This window comes from Morone saxatilis, unplaced genomic scaffold, assembly GCF_004916995.1.
Source record: "Morone saxatilis isolate NCDOM2014 unplaced genomic scaffold, NCSU_SB_2.0 Contig15, whole genome shotgun sequence".
In the NCBI taxonomy this organism is placed as follows: domain Eukaryota; kingdom Metazoa; phylum Chordata; class Actinopteri; family Moronidae; genus Morone; species Morone saxatilis.
In genome coordinates this window covers 5520931-5540988 of record NW_023339707.1, presented here as the reverse complement: position 1 = coordinate 5540988, position 20058 = coordinate 5520931, and the positions used below count along the sequence as shown (strand labels likewise).

The 20058-nt window shown below is 40.9% G+C and overlaps 1 protein-coding gene across 1 annotated transcript; it reads right to left on the bottom strand.

Moving 5' to 3' along the window:
- Nucleotides 1-586: 586 nt before the first annotated feature.
- On the bottom strand, nucleotides 587-19594 carry dennd2c (DENN/MADD domain containing 2C). Its single transcript, XM_035657157.1, has 19 exons — nucleotides 19303-19594; nucleotides 15099-16227; nucleotides 12276-12400; nucleotides 11257-11342; nucleotides 10909-11067; nucleotides 9815-9893; nucleotides 9510-9554; nucleotides 8032-8216; nucleotides 7629-7738; nucleotides 6757-6826; nucleotides 5996-6073; nucleotides 5435-5575; nucleotides 4819-4967; nucleotides 3745-3922; nucleotides 3439-3480; nucleotides 2580-2688; nucleotides 2001-2243; nucleotides 1526-1612; nucleotides 587-1441 (listed from the first exon to the last, which is right to left on the bottom strand). The coding sequence occupies exons 2-19, from the start codon at nucleotides 15989-15991 to the stop codon at nucleotides 1410-1412; spliced, it is 2811 nt and encodes a 936-aa protein (XP_035513050.1). The 5' UTR covers nucleotides 15992-16227; nucleotides 19303-19594; the 3' UTR covers nucleotides 587-1409.
- Between the last annotated feature and the right edge of the window lie 464 nt (nucleotides 19595-20058).

Below are 20058 nucleotides of genomic sequence, written 5' to 3'. Positions count from 1 at the left end.
ATCAAACTTCTATCTGATCCTCAAAAGTAACTTCACACAAAGATTGCAACAAGATAAAATACACCTGCTGAAGGAGAGAAAATCTTGTATAAAGTTTGGTTCCACTGTTTCCATGTGAACAGCAGAGATTTACCCTTTTACTGGACAAAGTTGTACTGTGTCCAAATTTCTTCTTCAAAGGGCAGTTTCCCTTTTTCTTTTTCACGTGTGTTTTCACACAGGTTAGTTAGGGGGCCAGGTGAACGTGGAAACAGGTTTTGCTTGCAGTAATTATTCTTGCTGTTCATTCTGGCTGTAAACAGATCCCTTCCTAATGTGAGTGATGGGGACACATGCCAAGTCCTCTTTCCATGCATCAAATATTGCATTATGAGGTGATCTCTTAATGGCCAGTGTGGACAGGTAGAATAATTACAGCAAGCATCTCAGTGTTCACCCCATATTTAAAGTAGATCCTGTTATAGAATATACAGCTATATAGCATACCATACAAATGCTTGAACACAAGTGTTATAATTGTGCAGGGTTACTGTACAGCCAAGTTGTCATTAACATTATAAACAGCATAGCCACACATTAAAAACCGTCCTTGGGAACCCATTTATTTAAAAAGTATGTAGGACACATCATGCTTTAATACAAAAATATTCCAAATACTGTACACTGGTTCTCAACATTGTGCAAAATGTAAAAAATATTTACAACTCCAGTTTAACAAGGAGAAAGTCAAGGACAGAAGAAAAACAGATTTGTAAATGAAAATACTCTTTCTGACTGAAGAGGTTTAACCTGGAGTCTAAACACTTTGAGATATTCTGATCAGAGTTAATGAGCCTCTACAAGCAAAATAGAAACAGTAAACAAAAGGTTGTTTTTGTTTTTTTTACAATTTGTGCTGAAAGGAATGCAACATGGATTAAAAAACACATGCATCAGGTTGGAACCATACACATTTCGTAAGAGATTGAAATGTAGCGTTAAAGTTGCATTTACTGTACAATGCACACATTGTGTAATAGAGCTGAATGTGAAAAAGTAAACATGTTTCCAATTTAAAATCAGAGAGTTCCGACCCCGACCGCACACGATCAGGTTGATAACTGAGGTTACAGACATGGAATGTTTTTTTTTTGTAGATTTCCAAAGACATATTGCCTCATCCTCAAGACTTCATAAAACAATGCTAGTAAAGAAATATAAAAACTGTTTCCAGTTTTTGTCCAATAAGAAGTGCACTGCTCTCAGACATGCATTCATGGCTATAAGATGAGCCTAGTCCTCTCGTATCCAAACTCACCGTCCAAACACTCTCATCCACATTCATTTCCTCAGCAAGTCCAGCAGCAGCAGCCATTGTTGTTTTTAATTACAAAGTCTTTCATTTAAAATCCCAGCTTTTGGTCTTTTTTTCACTTAATTTGTAGGAGCTTCATTTTGCTTCCTAAAAAAGGAAGAAATAAAGAAAATTAGCTGTTGAAAATGAACCTTTTTGAAAGTGAACATCTGATGATAGAGCAACACTTACCTAATCCTTTAAGAAACTTGTTCACACCACTCCGCTCCGGCTCAGGGTATGAATCCAGATACTCGGCCACTCTGACCTCAAAGAGCCCTGGGAGAGAGTTGGAAATGTTGAGCCATTGAAACAGAATATGTATTGCAGATATTCAACTTAAAATCAAAGTTTCTTAAATTTTCCTAAACTGCCTTTAGGTCAGTGCACGCTGTGACTCATTTAACTTGGGTCATACGTCTGCTTCAATATGATTAAATTACACACTAGAATTTATCCATTTAACAGATTATTAAGTGGAAACCTCTGACTTCTTTACATCACAGGGTGTCACGCTTGTTTTGTAATGGAAACAGAGAAAATCGTCCCTATTAGACAATATAATCAGGTGTTTCATTAGTCAAGACATAACATTCTTAATCTTTGTGGGTTTTTTTTAAAGAAGCAACTCTTGTGACTACTGTCACTGCTACATCAACACAATTACCTCTTCCTCCTCCCTTGCGCAGCTCTTTATCCTGAATGAAGCCCGCAAACATCTGAGTATCCATGAAGAGCTGCAGGAACTGGCGGACTCCGCGGGAGGGGTGAGACTTGCGGAAGCTGTCGCGCTGGAGCTCCCTGCTTCCGTTGGACGACTCGACCATGTGGAAAGGATAGTGGCCCACCAGCTCCACGAACAACCGCACGAAACCCTCCGACACCAGGGAGCTCAGGTCAGCCTGCTGACCTGGACGGGCCACATTTTGGATGAAGACAAGATTGTCTAAGATTTGTTTCATAAAATGCTTCATCATATCATACAAGACACGTTAAAGGCTTTTTTCTCACAGGACTTAATATTGAAACATCTTCATTGTGGTGCAACATAAAGTGGTAAACATCCTCTGATCTTATATCTAGTACACTGAACAAACGAAAGAGCTGATGTTGCTGTAATGACAAAAAGGACCTGCAAATATTCTTCCTCACTATTTTCTTGAAAAGAAAAGGAACTTTATCTGGTGATATTATAGATACTTGAAGAGCTTCTTAATCAGCAACGTTTGATGTCTGCTACACAAACCTCCACATCCGTCTCCATCCTCCTGGCTCAGGATCTCTTCCCTCTCCTCCAGGATCTGCTGCAGAGCCGCCTGCAGTTTACTGGGTAGGATGCAATCTTCATCGCCCAGCTGTGACACATCACAGGAAAGTTCAACAGCAATCACATGACATACAAATATACATTTAAATTGTCTTTGAAAGCTGATTTTCTTTCTTTTTAGAAGACCAAACGGTGTTAAGCACTTAAGGCAGTAAGGTCTGTAAGTATTGGGACAATGAAACAGTTCAAATCCAATGTGCCGAGAGAGCCGAAAGAACAGAAAATAAATGTATCACCTTTTCAAATATAGCACACCTACAGACTACACTGTATGTCAAAGATTATTTAGCCTGAGTCAAGCTTTTCAAACAGTTGTACTTCATGTTTCATGCTGAGGAGGGAAGCTGCCAGCAATAGTGAAATTATACAGCTCTGTGTAACAGACAGCTAATGTTGAAGTGGCAAGTCAACCACTGTTTGTCCCATTAGCTTGCAGTTAATAGGGAATGAGACTGCGCCTGAACAAAGATTAAGCTCACTCAATAAAATGTCTAATTAAGACATAACATAAACACAACCAAGAAAAAAAACAAGTTTAGAATTAATTGAATTGTGGCTGAGTGATTACTGTTGACAGCCTTTATGCTGCATCATGACACAATTCTGCTCTGGGCTTCTATATAGTTTCACCACTGCAGCGCTTTTGGGTGTTACATCATTTTCTCTCCGTCACCCTCTAAACATTCCACATGCAAACAAGGGACAAGTGTAGGCAAAGCCATCCGTTCCATTGGGACCGCGCCTATCATTCCCACTATACACTGCTATGTGTACGCACCTGAATGACAAACTTGTCTGCACACAGATCCACTATGAGCACCTGAAAAGACAGCGAGAAGAAAAAGTGACAGTTAGTGACTGAAAGATTTCGCAACAAGACTTATAAAGCGGCGAGGTGAGTCTCTTCAGGGAGTTTTCTCCACCACTACTCACACACAGTGGCAGCTACTGTCGGTTGGTTCTGGATTCATTCACTACATGCAGTAAATATGCAGCCAAAAAATGGCACTATAACCACTTTAAGTCCATTTAGACTGAAACTGGACAATGATTTTGAAACACTTTAAAAAGAACTCTGACCGACCTCCTCGATGGGCAGCTCCAGCAGCTGTGGCAGGCAGGGTGCCAGCACCCCAATGAGGAATGGGGTGGGGGAGCAGCTGATGTCCAGCATGCTGGCTGGTAGTACAGGCACAAAGGTATGCTGCCAGGTGAAAGGGTACAGCAGCGCCAGCACTGCGTGGCCACACCGAGACAACACACTGCAGTGAACAGGAGAGGAGAGAAAAGCATAAAACATGATTCAAATTCTTCCTTCTTCAAAGGGACCAACTTTAAGAGCTTCTCATGCAACGGACCTATGCTAATACTCTTGGTGCAGTATTTACTACTACTACTACTATTTCTGCTGATACTCAGTGTCCCAGTTGCCTACATGCTGTGAAATACGTCCTCCACTTCCTTCTCATTGGTCAATTTCTGGAGCTATCTTTAAGAAACACTCTGCCAACCTCAGCACCTTTTCCACTCCCTATTATCTCCTGTATTTAAAAAGTGACATTCATCATTTGTCTTTCAGTTTCAAACTGCCTTACTATACTGCTGACTCCAATGCAGCCTTTTAATTCTCAATCTATTGTAAGCACAGCATTTGACATGGCTGATTGTAATATTTCGCTTGAAAATGATGTAGCTGTCTATAACCTTAATAATTGCAGTTTGTCCATATTGTACATCTCCATACTGTAAGGTATGGCATCCCTCAAGTCTGTGTCCTCCCTACAGTACTTTTCTCTAAAGCCCAAAACCATTATCAGTATATTGGCATATATTGATACAGGTTTGGGCTGGGTCAGGACTTGTTATTGTTGTGTGCCTGTAGAGATCACTGAGACAGAGACACTGTAAGTGATACTGGGCTGTACAAATAAACCTGACTTGCCTGTGGGAGTTTTGCATTGAGGCCAAAGTACACACACACAAATGGCAATGGCCCTGGCCCCTTGATGCAATTAAGCATAGAGTATAGCTGGCACACATCAAAGGGGAGTTTAAAATCACATATCTAAATATTTTGTGCCATGTGCTTATACATCAGCCATATATATACACCAATAGTTAAGTGGGCTTACAGTGCTGTGTGTTCCCACAGCAGTACCTGAGTTTGTCAGCGATGAAGATGACTCTCCTCTCGAGCAGAATAGAGGCAAACACCTGCAGGAGTTTCCCGACACTGAGGCACTGCAGCAGACTGTCAAAGTCCACGTGCTCCAGTCTGGAGTCCACTGGTCGACACAGAGTGAGTACCTGGCAAAGCAACCAGAGCGTAAATACAGTTTTATAACTTGCTGATTACACTAGTTGTTCCTCACCGACTGCTGGGTGAATGCCTGAAACCTGGATGTTAAGCAAATACAGACTCTTTAGATACATGCATAGAAATGTTGCTCAAGACAATGAACTGGTGGAAGATGGAGTTAAGCTGCAGTGGAAGCTGAAGTTAAGAGCCACCTAACTGCTGAAACAGGAGAAAGTAGAAGGAGTCATTACTTCACTTATTTTGAGTCTGTAACAGTTATGACTAAATTGATTATTGTTGACTGTTATAATATAAATAGCTGTCCCAACATGAACCTTTCAAAGCAGAAATAGCTAGTATCCCTATTGTTTACACTGATAACCTCCCATTCTGAGTCATTCTGAGTCTGCAGAGAGGAGTGGTTAGGAGGAACAAAACTACTAATTAACATTTCCTCTTTTGGTTTCAGGGTTACCTCATTCCCAGAGCCAGGGAGGAAGCTCTTGACGGTGACTGTGCGTCCAGGGGCTGGGAACGGGGCCTCCATCACGCTACGCATAAAAGGGTAAACCAGCGCTGGGGAAATCTCCCTGCGTCTCTCCACCTCCTCCAAAATCTGGGCAGACAGAGCCAGACAAATCACTGTGTGTCCTGAAGGAACTGGGGTTGATTAAACTCCAGAACAATAGAACGGAGGCAAGATGCAGCCCTGCACGTAAATGCAGTTTTCCTTCCCTGCCATATTTAAACTGACTGCGTGTAAATTTCACTGGGCCAACTGGAAAAATAGGTGAGACACAACTACATGCATACAATTTGGTTTTTTTTTGAAAAACACACCCAGGGATTGCTCAGGATTATCTTCTAGTAGAGCTTCATTCCTCACTAATGCATACAAGGAGTTCCAGGGCAGCAGCTTTGACACACTTAAAGAGGATTAACACTGAACTTTGACAAATCCAGCTGCTTTCATCTCCCTATAAAAGGCTACTATCAACAGAAACAAGGGAGCAGATGCATTGCGTAGGTACCTTACCTTTGCAAACAGGTTGAAACAGCCCAGTTTACTGACGATACAGTGCACCTCAGGAAGCCTCTTCCCTTTTCCACTGGGCTAAAAAACACATACAGTTTCATACGTCGTAAAGCAGCAGAGACATCTATGACATAAAACACACTTGTGAAACACATCCAATATAAACAATTAACTAAACAGAGTACAGTAGGGGCAAGCACATCATGTTTTGTCTATTAATGCTTTTGCAATGACAACATTGTAGAAGACAAAAAATGACTCAAAAGTCTAAAGTCTAAACTCCATCCATGTTTCTGATGCAGCGGTGAGCTTATCTACCAACAACACATGAAACTCTCTCTGTTAGGTCTGGCCTAAGTCTACACTAAAGAATAAACACAACAAAACATAGTTTACATAGAGAGTGCTTAACAAGACACCCACAGTATGTTCACAATAATACAAATAAACACAAACTGAACAGAAAAAGAAGATATGCCACATGATTTCAACGTAAAAAGTGTTTTTGAAAAGAGTCTTAAAAAGACCTAAAAGCAGCTCTCCTTGTGAGGCAAAGGAAAAGGGGGAAATTGTGAAATTCTTTTTGCTCTCTGTCATTGATTCAGAAGTGGTTTATGGTCTGTGATTCACATATACTGATTCACATCTCCTTAGAGATGTTGAGTAAGCACATGGCGGGCTCCCATGTCATCACACACAGACAGACACACAAACACATACACGCTCCAGTCAATGATTCAGACGCACACATCCACACTCACCAAGATCTTACGGCAGTAACAAAACCAGCGGCTGCCGTCCTCTCCGGTCAGGACAAAGGAAAAGGTCTCACTGTTAACACACACAGGAGATGATATATAAATGATTTGGCTTTTTACTGCCTAAAAAAACATAATTGAAAAAAAAACAAACACAATCTCATCTTTAATTCCTTGTATAAAAACTTTAATAAGCAATATCTTTTAATGAAGGGAATTACTTCATTAAAAAAACAAGCCAAAAACCCCAATATAAGCAATGCAGTTGCTTAATGTAAGGACTGTTTAGTCTATGGAGACATAAAGGGAGAGCATGCAGAAACTACGTAAACAGAAGACAGTTATGTCTGTTTATTTCCTCCACCACAGATAAGTGTTTTAAAGACAGTGAGGCAGTATACACTGAGATCATAACCCACATTACAACAATGAACCATACCCGGAAGAAAAAAAAAAAGAAAAAAAGAAAAAAGAAGAAGAATGCCCGATGCCCCTTAGCACTCAGAGATTTAATTAGATGAGTTGAAACTTTAATTATCCCTGTGGGGGATTTGAGATGTTGCAGCCGCAATTTATGTGTTACAGCTGAGGATATAAATAGGAAAAGAGGAAATGGGGGTATTAAACATAATATAACTGATAATTAGGGGGCTAGAACTTAACTAAATACTGTAAATGAAAGAGACAATATTTGGGAGAACACATGAAAGGTGTGTATAATGACAACAAAAGGAGTACAAGTACAAGATAAAAAAAAAAAAAGTGTGTCACGTTACCATTATGCCATTGTGATAGCCTTTGGGTTGCACTTACTTCTGTATATTTCTTCTGTATCTACCATGCCTTTAAAATATTATTATAGTGCACGTGCTGACCTTGGCATGTGTGCAGAGGGCTTCCAGTCCTGTGAGTCGGGGAAGCAGAACTTGGGAATGACCTTCAGCTGATCCTCAGCTTCTCTGGAGAGCCGGGATGACTTCTCAAACTGAAACAGAGGGATTCCATTTACAGCAGCAGCAATGACTTCCTTGAAGTGGTTCCCAGGTGAAAACAGTGATCATTTAATTGTATTATAATATAATTCAATAAAAATTAGCTTAAGTATAAGAAATTAACAATAACGTAAGATAAGAATCATCTTCTTTTACTTTTGCCAAACAAGATTATATTTGGAAATTGGCTTAATGGCACAGAATACCTTTCAGTTAAAGCCCTAATAAAGTACAGTTATGTCCTTTGCCTAGAAGAAGGGTGGGGTCGTGTTAAAAGGCTGCTAACCAATTTGGGGAACTGCTGCGTGATTTCAGGGGTGTAGGTGTTTCCTGGGGAGCCTTTTCTCAGCGACACCACCACAAAGATCTGGAAAAGCTGCTGTTGCTGCAGCTGGATCAGGTCTCTCTCTAGGGTGCGGTAGCCTGGCCGGCGCTTCAGTGTAGATTGGATGTAAACTGATCTCCTGGAGCCTGCAGGACATCACACAATGAGACTATATAGTAATGCTTGTCCTGGGACGTATCCCACCCAGCACACTGCAGCAATATGAGCCATTTTAAATATCAATATACAGTATAATTGTGATTGATTATACAGTATCCAAAACAATGGTCATGGATAACTGGTAGTCTGTATCTCATGGCAGTAGTGTTATTTGAGTTTCTCAAAGTTGAAACATTTCCCATAAGCCTCATCACTAACTACTGCAAAGAGGATGTTGCTTGGATGTGCTTTTGTTTTGTTTGAATTTTCTGAGGAAGCTCAACAGAAGCCACAGTTGCCAAGCTAGACTTTAGGGGTGACAATGTTTGTCCAGACTGATACATCTTATTGCCATAACATCTGGTACGTGTTTCCCAGAGGATGAAATGTAATAACTTTGGTGATTCCCTGACTGTTAATTTAGCGCCATAATCAGATCAAAGTTTCACTCTGTCCAGTACTTTGGTTTATGGCCAATTACTTGGAAAACTATTAACATTCCCATCAGCCTCAGTCGTACTTTGTATCTGTTGCTAATTAGCAAATGTTAGAATGCAAACATGGTAAACAAAGATGATTACCATGATAAATATTTCTTACTAAACATCAGCATTTTAGCTGAGAGCATGTTAGCATTCTAACTTTAGCATTCAGCTCAAAGCAGCACTGTGCCTACGTACAGTCGCACAGAGCTGCAAGGAATCACTGAAAATCAATTGTTGAATCTTTAAAATATTGGAAAACTGTGAAGAAAAAGCTCCTCTCAATATGCAAAGTCAAGTGAACATCTTCCAAATTCTTGTTTTCTCTGACCAACAGGCTAAGACCCAAATGTGCAATTTTTTCTAAAGCAGAGAAACGCAGCAGATCGTCACATTTGAGAAGCTGAAACCAGCGAGCACTTGGCATTTGTGATAAATGACTTCACTAAGTAATCAAATTTTCCCTAAACTAATTTTGTCAGCACTAGTCTCGATGTCTCCATCATGTATAATCAGCTGTATTATGGTCCAATTATGATTGTATGTCACTCCATTGAACAGAAATATGTCACATGGATGGCATTAACAGGCACTGAAGAATGATAATAACTTCAGTAGAGCTGATTAATTCTTCAGAGATGCTATGATTTTTTTTTTTTTATGCAGTCCTATGTTTATACTTGGGACTTTTCTAACTCCATAATAGAAAATATGTCACAAGGCCGGCATTAAACTTTACCTAAAAACCAGACTTCAGATAAAAGGCGCATTATAGACACATTAGCTCTATGGTGATACCTTTGGTGTTGTCCTCAGGGTCGCTCTCTGTCCCGCTGGTCTCCTCTGTTGATACGAATTAAAGGAGGGAAAGATTAGGGAGAAGCAGAGGAATGGAAAAGACTAGAAGAGCCATAATCAGATGCAGACAGTTAGCCTTTGTTTCATAATCAGCGGCTTCGCCTGCTGCAGCTGGCCTTGTGTGTACCATCAAAAGCTGGGTATTTCCACCAAGAGGCTCAACTTAATCTTATTGAAGTGTTGATGTGGGTGACATTTGGGCATCTGTGACCATCTGTGTGTGTGTGTGTGTGTGTGTGTGTTACCTCGCACTAAGACTCCCTGGTTCTTTACTCTCTTCCTCCCTCGCTTGTCGTCAAAGATGGTCTCGATCTTGTTGACGTACTGCGCAGTAGAACACACAGGTACTTGTCAGCCCCATAATTTCACAGCCATTATAGAATCATGATTACAGGGAATCATGATATAACAGCCACTAAGCACATAATTATATTATAGATTTTCAGCATTTTTTTTACCCATACATTCCTGCATTCTTCTGCTAATGTCCTGAAAGCGCACAGTTGAATATTTGACAGTGGACTTGAGTCAGCTGAGGCCCTGCATTAATACACTAGTGCTTGGCTCAATACAAAAACAGGAAGCTGAAACTTATCTTTAAGAGGACACAAAACTCACTGCCAGTTAAGGAGACAGACTTTTATGACAGTGTAAGAAAAGAAACTACCAAGATAATGGTACTGTTGTTAAGCAGAAACATACATAATGAGGTGTTATTATGTCTATGCCCATGTTCAACGTTTTTCTCAAAGATGTGATCTAAAAGAGTTTAAGGATAGTTAGTTAACTAAATGTTATCTTTTATTATTACTACTTAAGTGATTTATTCTCAATTATTTGTTATTTTAAACTTACATAATGGCAAATTATGAAAAACTGAATCTGAAAACAGATCAGCAATGACACCTTATTAAAATACCATCTAAAAATAAACCTGATTTACATTTGTCAAACTTGCTAGGAGCCACTAGTGTCACATGGGTTTTGAAGCTATAATCTTTTTCTGGTTCTCACCTTTATATGTCAATATTACTATACCTTATCGTCAAAGTTCCTCCCCACTGTCCCCACTCCTTCCACTGCCATGAGTTATATTTTCGAATGAATGTGTTCTGTCTGAATTCTCATGAAGCATTCATACATGTTGCTCTACCACTATCTGTTTCTTTCAGCGTCCTCTCCTTCCTGCTGAACAAGTCACCGCCCCCTTGTTTTCTTTCCAACACATGATCACTCAGTCAACAGGGTACATACCACTGTGTTGTTCTACCATATAGCAATATGAATAGAACACCTCAGGCAGCGTGTAAAGTAATGGCAAAAGCCATTTACTATTTACCGGAGGCATCCTATGTATTTTTTGAGTGCTCGTGCGCCGCGGTGTAGCTGGTTTGGGAGCATCTGCAAGGGTTGAGGATTTGGATGCTGCAAACGTTTGGAACCTCTTCCTCTCAACTTTGCCAGCGTAGCCTTGCAACGTCTGGGGTTTAGGAGGCAGCTGAAAGACAAGAACTGTGGAGTTATCACTCAGTTTTTAGATAATTACATGGTATCCTACTACAATACTTCCTCCTTCCTCCCTTAGAATCTCAGGTTAGGCAGGGATCATTTGATACACCCATACACAACTAATACAAAATACTGGCATACTGTGAAAGGGAGACATAAAAGCAATATCTTCCATTACCTTTGGGGTGTGAGGCCTTGCAATAGGGAGACACATGGGAGATTGGAGCTTGACATCCTCATAGGGGTTATCTCTGGTCACTTCACCTGGGGGAAGACAGAGTGATGGGAAAAGATTAAGACCACCTCACCTAATGCTTGCTTTCAAAAGGCTACTTAGTAAAAAACCAAATGCGTGAGGGGTCTGCTGTGGATATAAATAATGATGACTTTCCAGCACAAAGCAGGAGCATTTCACTATTATTCCTTTCTGATTTGTATGTGTGTATATGTGTATTACAAATCACTGTATTGTCTCTGATGAAATCACTGAAAGGTGCGCACAAGGTTAAAGTGTTTTAGTAAGAATATATATATATATATATATATATATATATATAATAATAATAATAATAATAATAATAATATTTACCCTGGCATTATATTATTGTAGATAATACAATAATACAATCCTACATTCCTGCATATTTAGTGAATATTTAAGAAACTATTGCCTCAAGTTAGAAGTTCTTTTCAAAAAGGAAGAAGTATGTTTAAAAAGGAAATAGGCTTTTATGGCTAAAATAAAATGCACACTCTAACAAATGAATTGCCAACAAAACCTGCAACATATAGTGTATACTCTTAATATCCCACTACATATAACATCATTTTAGGCAATTATTCCCCAAAACTGATGACTAAGACATGCCATCCAGTCTTTTTCCATCTTAAATATAACACTCAAAATGAGAGTGGGAAACAGGCCCCTTTTCGAAGCATATTCAATGATTAGTTCACTTGTCCCTGTAATAGCCCAACTCTAAACAGACTCTGTAATGACAATTGTGAAGTTCCGATCTGTACATACAACCAATGGCCGACACCCAACAGTCTTTATGACTTCCTGTCTTTGTCTCTTTTTAGCAAAACCAGTGCTCAGTTAAGCTGTTTAAAATCCATGACAGCTGTCACTGACAACAGTCAGTGTATAGATCAAACGTCTTCTTCAGTTTATATGCCACAGGGAGTCGGACTTACAAACAATGTCCTCGTAAATATTGTCGTCAGAGTAGGCATGGTAAAGGCCTGAATCCCTGGACTCGCCTCGCAGCGTGCCTTGCTTCGCCGTCAGACGGGCCGCATCCTCGTACTCAAAGGACTTCCTGTGGCAGGGAGAGAAGGGAAGGGAAGGCAGTGAAAAGGGGGGCCTGGCTGCTATCCTAAAGATAACCACCATACTATTGTTCACTCTATTGTCTTATATTCAGCCAGCGTCCCACCACAACATTCCTTATGTTGATATCAAACACAGCAACGCAGAGAGAGTGTGATAAACTGTCATGGGAGGAAATGACTTAGCATATAGTACAAATGTTTAAAAAAGCAAAATAAGGGAAAAAAGTATGTATGACAGGATTTAGACAGAGATAGCAATCGACAATATGACAATGTCAGCAGCTGTAGCAAAAGCAGAAATTAGGTCACTGTGCAACGTTCCTCCTCTGAAAGCTTTAAAATGAAGATGCAGCTTCATTTAGTTCTAAGTTTTAAGTGGTAACATTTTATTTTTCATGTGCTTGAGTCCATGTACATGATCAATCTGGCCTGTTGCTCAAACAGCAACTGTTGCATGATTCAGGTTCAGTGTGATGTAATACCTAACCCCGTGGAGGTATTTCATAACACACAAGAGTGAATGACAGCTAATGGCTTCTTCTGTAAAACTATGCTAACTGTGTGCAGAGACACAACAAATTGACATGAAAGTGAAAATAATTGACTACACTGCCAACTTGATGTATTGATATTATACTAGCCTCATAATTAGGGGGTTTAAAGTCTGTTTTTACAGTAATTGAGACATCAACTTACCATTTGGTAATTGCACAAACAAAGTAAATGTTGCACCCTGATTTCAGAGCACACTTAATAATAAAACGTGTATTAGCCACTAGTTGTAGGAGTAAACACAACACAGGCAATTACAATATTACAGAATGGCACATTATTTTATTATTATTTCCCAGCATTACCTGTAGTAAAAAAAACAGAACTTAAAAATAAAAGAAGATATGCTAACAACTTTAACGTTGCTTCCACAAAAATAAAAAAAATATGTCTAGGCAGATACAAAGAATTTAAGTTCCCCCAATAGATATTTCTCAAAAGTTCAAAGAAACAAACTGTCACAAATGTTGGGTGCCATGATGTTTTGCCCTGTTAGGGAAATTAGTTGTGGGTTTTCAGTTGTTGTGTTGAAAAGTTATAACTGTTCGTAAGAAAGGTACGAGTACTGAGACGGCTCCCCTCTCCATACACACAATACACAGCTTGGCTCTTTGCAGCACAAATACTATTGTTGCATATTATAGTTACAGCAATTGTTTCAGCTATGCACTGGTATTGCGATATATGAAAATCATATAGGAAGATAAAACCAGTATACCAGTTCATCAGGTATATCGCCCATAGTCAGTTGCTTTAAAGACATAATCGTTAGGTGGAGTGTTGCTAGACTGGATTGTTTCCACTGGACTACTTTATTTGGGATGGGTAAAAATGATTTTGGGCAGCTTGTGATAAATTTGGCTACATTTTTGTACTATAATCCCTCAGTGAAAGGTTAGGTTACAGTCCAATAAACTGGCTTCTCCTCTCCTCCGGTGTAGTATGATTGAGACTGAAAGGGCAATAAGTTCAGTAGGCTCAAGACAATGACTGATAACTGACAACCAACACAGAACCAAAGGTCCTTTCAGTTTATTACCACTAGGCAGAATTCGTTTCCATATTCAAACATCTATGATAAAAGACTTGTAAAAGCTTTCATCTGTCTCACATACCGGTAAGTCGAGACGTTCCAAAAGACTTAGTGGAGCTAATTTGTATTGTTGTATTGTGGTTTTGGGTTTGCTTAATTATATTAATACAACTGCATTTTTCAGAGTCTGCTCTCTCACATCCGTTTTTACTGCTGCCTAACAAAACAATCCTGCAATACATCCTTCCTTCATGAAGGAAACGGTTTTAGAGGTGTTAATTCAACTGTATGGTTATTTTTGTCCTCTTATTTATATTATTAAGGTTCGGCTACAAAACAGAAACACCTAATCTTTACATTTTTAGATATTTGCCATGTATTGGATAGGACAGCTGAAAGGTGACAGGAAGGGGAAACAGCGAGGGGATGCAGCAGAGGGCCACAGGTCAGAATCAAACCCACGGCCGCTGCAGCAAGGACACAGAGTTGATACACGGGGCGGCCAGCTCTACCAGGTGTTATTTACATTTATATTTTATTAGAAATTGTAAAAAAAAAAAATTGCATATTACTGTATTCTGTCAACAAATCCTGGACTATGTTTGGATGATATCAGATAACACCAGGACACGACAGTGTAGAGAACTATATTATTAGAAGTCATGTCACCTAATAAGTCCTAATGTGAGTGTGCACATGGGTTACACAGCTGCCTTGTTTTGCTTGGCCGTCAGTAAATGAGGGAGAGCGTGTGAGAGAGAGTGTGTGATGACGATGACCCTGGACTCAGTGGCTGCTGAGGAACTAGGCCACATCCAGACAATAGAGAACAATGCTGCCAGATATCATGTGACATCACACCTGGAGTCCAGCCAGCAATTAGACTCAGTACCCTCCCCAAAAGTGTCCCAAACACACTGCTGGTATTCAATAAACATGACGTGTGTTGTAGCCAAAAGCAGGGAACAGAAGAGTTTCCTTATTCTATCAGCAGGAGCTGTTTTCTTCAAAAACATGATTCAGGTCAAATAAAGCACTGCGAGAACTTGGACCCTCTTAAAACCTTTTTAAAAGAATTTGAAAGAGGAATTTGTGCTCACCTGTTCTTTTTATGCCTTGAAATCCCATTAGTCTTTGCTACTGGACATGGAGGAGGTGGGAAGCTAGGTGGGTGGGCTACCCTCCTGCTCCTCACATTGGAGTGGTTGCTATGAGGGGATCTGTTGTCCCATTGACAAGTCTGTCCTGCGTTGCTGTTGTTGGTTCCCCGATACTGGAATGTCCGCTGAGGTTTGGGAGGAGCCTGAGCTTCACCTGAGGAGTCATTGCCTTTCTCCCAGAGCAGTCTGTCCCCTTCGAGCTTACGCCAGAAACCCCGTGAAGTGTAGAAATTCCCCGCAGGCATGTTGTCGTCTTGGTCATAAGTCGATAGAGGTAGAGGTTTAGAGACTACTTCAACATCCAAGATGCGATCCCTTTTTTGGTCGCCATTGGCAGAGATGATTTGTCTACCTGTACAGTTAGCAGTGTTAGCCTCCACTTTGGGAGACGCAAATGTTTGTGCTGCAAGTGGTTTATTTCCTGGGGTTGAAAATTCGGTGGAACATTTCTGCAGAGGTTCGGACTTCCTACCAACCACACCGTGCCCAGCCTGTGATGGGGATTCCCGAAAATCTAAGCTCTTAGCTTTTGAGAGGCTGGCTTTCGCATGAAGCCCCCCTCTTGATCCCTCGTTGGAACATCCGTTGCCCAGTACATCTCCAGACAGACTTCGGGATACAGCCGGAGGGTGTGCTTTCACCCCAGCATCCTGGCTGCTGCCCTGCTGACTGCGACCTTCCCACTGGGAGATCTTCTCCCTGATGTTAATGCCCTGCTCGTGAGAAGGGGGCCTCCCCGCCTGGCGGCCCTGCCAGGCCACGGTGGCCCCTTTCTGCAGGCGATCAACCTCACCACCCTCTCGCTTGCCCTGCTCCAGCCTCAGAGCCAGCATGTTGAGAGGGGGCAAGTGTCAGCTCACCCTCAGTCCTCCATTGGGGAATGCATCAGGGGTTTCCTCGCAAAGACGGACAGGAAAAACCACGTAATCTGTTGTCTATGAATCCAGAAATGATAAGTAAAAGCAGGAGCGCCACAAGGTTTCTGGTTGTAAATGCTTCCTTTGTGTCTGTATGCGTCTTCTTGTGCTAGCAGAGTGTTATTTCCCCCTTGTCTCCTTTTGTAAACAACCTAGAAAGAAAAAGACAAGACACAAAAAATGACTCATCAATCACTGCACTTAAAAACAAGTCCAGACAGCACACCGTAGGGTCAAAGGGATCCCTTTGACCCTACGGTGTGCTGTCTTTTGAAACGGCGCAACATCTGAAGCATTCTCCAACTTGTAGGCAGGGACAGAGAGAAGGTCAGAAAGGACAGGCTCCTGTCAAGGTCGGTTTCCAAAAAATAAGAATAAGGAAAGACAGTGACAGGAACAAGGTTACCGCAGATTTCTGCTGCTATGTGTCTGTGTCTTGAGCCGCCCCAACCCTCCACTAGCCCCGGGGGAATTCTGTATTCTCTGTAGCTGTCGTCTGATGTCTTAACCACATAGCTGGCCAAATATGAAATGCCAAAGATACAGCAAAGCATTAAATCTAATTTAGTTGTCTTGCAAGGCTGTCTTTCAGATGACTGGGAAGACTTCAAAGTGATTTCAAAGAGCTTTAGAGGCAGAAAAACCATATTAATCTCAAGGCGTACATAAAGAGCCAGTGACGACTAGGTAAATGATGGAAACCACACCTATCTACGCAGCGGAATAAAAGCTCCTATAGCCATTTATCAGACGCGAGATACAAACATACGCGACTAGTGTCTGTAATTAACTGATGAGTTGGATTAGAGTGTGTATGGTATAATGCTATAATCTCTGGCCTCGCTCCCTCTCATCAAATGCTATCAGACACAGAGGCTTGATGTAAAGCTCTGCAGCGGCATCCACCCTGACTCACATTCCCTGAATCAACATCAATGCGGTCACTGTACACTCTCGTACAGCAGCTCCTGGCTCGCTGGAACCAAACCATTTGGACACGTTGCACATTAGGACCGAGGCTGAGAGAATGTGGAGAAGGGGAGACATGGTAAAATTCCACTCCGCAGCTCATGATCATAATAACTCTATGAGCTGCATTCCTGCAGAGCTGTACAAGAGGGGGGGGGGGTCGGGGAATACATTTAACTAGAGACAGTCGGTCCGTCAGTCTTCCAAGTGACGCCTTTGTTCGGTTTGACCTAAATCAAATGTACGTGCGCATACTGGAATGCCGCTCGATCATTGCCAGACCATGCAGTGACAATGCGACTCCCAAGCTGACCCACTTGCATTATTTGTCTGTGTGCGGTGTGTTGTACAGGAAGGCATGAGTTGTGTTTCCTGAGCTGCAGGAAGAAGGATCAGCAGACTGTCCATAATTATGGTGTGGAGAGATTTGCACCCAGTTGCAACCACTGATTTGAGCTATGTTTAGATCATCTATATCCAAACCCTGTGATAGTAATCAAACATTGTCTTTGAAACGCAGTCAATCCAGAAATATAGCAGCTACTAGCTGGTTGCAGTAACATTCGCAAACATGTCTAAAACTGTCAGCTTCCCCTTTCCCATGCGCACAGTTAGAATCTAATGTTATTGCTGGTGAGGCAAACTGTGAGGTGCTGTGATATCGAGTGACAATGCCAGAGGGTAAGTCAAAGTGAACTTCACTGATATGTATGAGGCTGTCAACTCCGCAGAGAGGTATCCTTGTATGCTCTAGTGAAACTCTCTTGACTCATCAAGGTAGAAACCAGACAGGGGACCCATGAAGCTCAAGTACCCCGTCATCACTTGGCAGCTAAATTCAACCTAATTGCACCTTCAGAACCACCACAAAACGCCCTCCCCAAAGAAGTGCGGCGTGTCACAACATGTTGTAGGTGAGGTATTGTACGACTGTGGTTCGCCATCAACAGTGACAGTTGAGGCTATAATAAAAGGAAAAATGTGGGTTTGCTAAATGCCAGCATGAAAGGACACACCAAGACGAAGTGCCTTGAAATGACTTATCCATCAGCGGCCACCAGAACAGCTTGTGTGCATACAGACACTCATTTTGACAGCGTCGGTGAGAGAAAGATAGACCACTTTAACATGACATGTTCTATCATTTGGTGTCAGTGGTTGTGGAGAACACTGTGCTCAGAGTGTCTCGAAATGATCTCTTAAACTCACACAAAGAAGGCTAGAGTATCAAAAAATTGACATTAATGTTAAACTTTAGAGCTTTAGCACAGAGTGAATGCACATGAATTAACCGTGCTCCTGCTGTGGCTTTGACCCTTTTCTCTGAGGGGTTTAGGGGAATATACCTCTCAGATTTCTTCAGTTATAGTCAGATATTCTTTAACTCAACTGATTTTTCTACATTTAGCAACACCTGCACAATATTTCCATGTAGCTCTCCTCTATGCAATGACCTTAGCCAACTCTGTGACCTGAATTAGCCGATTCCCGGTATTGCTGTGTAACATGTGTAGATAATCAATGACTTAACTGCAGTAAAATGGGGATAGATGCAGAACGAGAGAGAAAAAAAACCTGCCTCGCTTCGAGCTCCAGTAAGTGCCCTCGTTCTCTGTTGAGAAGAAAACATCTAGCCAAACTCCCTCTCAAAACTACAGAAATTAACATTTTTTCATCTGTACTTCAAAGCCTTACTTTCATAGAAATCAAACTCAATCACTCCCCTGACTCATTCAGAACTACTCTGTAATTCGGCTTTAAGAAAAGGCCAAAAAAAAAAAAACCTAAAGCAGCCAACTGGTTTACAGTGCCTGAGTTGTATGTTGGAATAGCGATAACGTTACAGGGATAACGTTATGGTTGCCTCTGAAGGTTTATATTGGACTAAAAAGCCCCGTTTAATTGTTGGAAGCGTGCCGTACTGAACAACAGGACTTCATACTGGTAGTAAAATAAAACTATATTTACTGATAATAAACTCACTTTAACTCCCCATACTTTCAATAGAGTTTAGCGTTGAATTGTTTACTATATGGACAAGTTTTGGGGAAAAGCAACTACTTTTATTGCATTATACGGATAACAATTGGTTAATGTTGAATTACTGAATGCAACAGCTCTTACGTTAACTCGTTTAACTAAACAGCGTTAATTAGGAGAAAGACATTACGTTGAGTTAGTCAGAGAAGTTGCGTGGTAAGATATTACAACAAAATGGCACATGGGCATATGCATAAACTACATGTCTCAAGACTTACCCCTCGTAGGAGCAGAATTTATGTTCTTCCCTCATTTTCCTTTCGATAAAATGAAATACACAAATAAAATCCGCTCGCCCGCATCGTTCAATCTGGAGAGGTTAGCTAGCAGTCTGAATAAATCCAGGCTAACGTTGGAGTCCACCGGCAGTTATTGGTAACTTAATAGAAAATAAACTCTTATGAGGCATAAAAACGTGTCCCCTGTGCTAATAACTGGACATAACAACAAAGAAAGTGTCCATAGACCAGAGAAAAGTAAAGCAGAACACTCCTCGCCCTCCTTCTCAGAACAATTAGTCAAACCAGCCAAAACCCACATCCTTTCCGGTTGTAGCTTCCAAAATAAAATCCTTAATTGACCGGCGAAGTTCTCTGAAGTTTTCTCAACTTACAAAGTGAAATGACACACATTACTTGTGCATCGTCACCTTTAAAATCTACATTTGTATGTTCTTTTGATAACCCATTTCCAGTTTCATCTTGTTATGAATGTTGAAGGCAAACATATTATTATTAAAAACTGTAGACGGGATGTTATTCTGGTTTAGTATTTTATAATGTGATTATTACACACATGCAATTTTAATGCACAAATGGTTGGAGGATATGTTGAAAAAGGTGGGTGAACTAAAGTTTACCCACAGTTTCCCCACCTCTACTGCACACCCACTTTGTCATTTTTTAATTTTTTTATATCTTCATTATAACTTATTTTCTAGGCAAGTCGCCTGGCTTCCGGTTGCACTCTCGGTG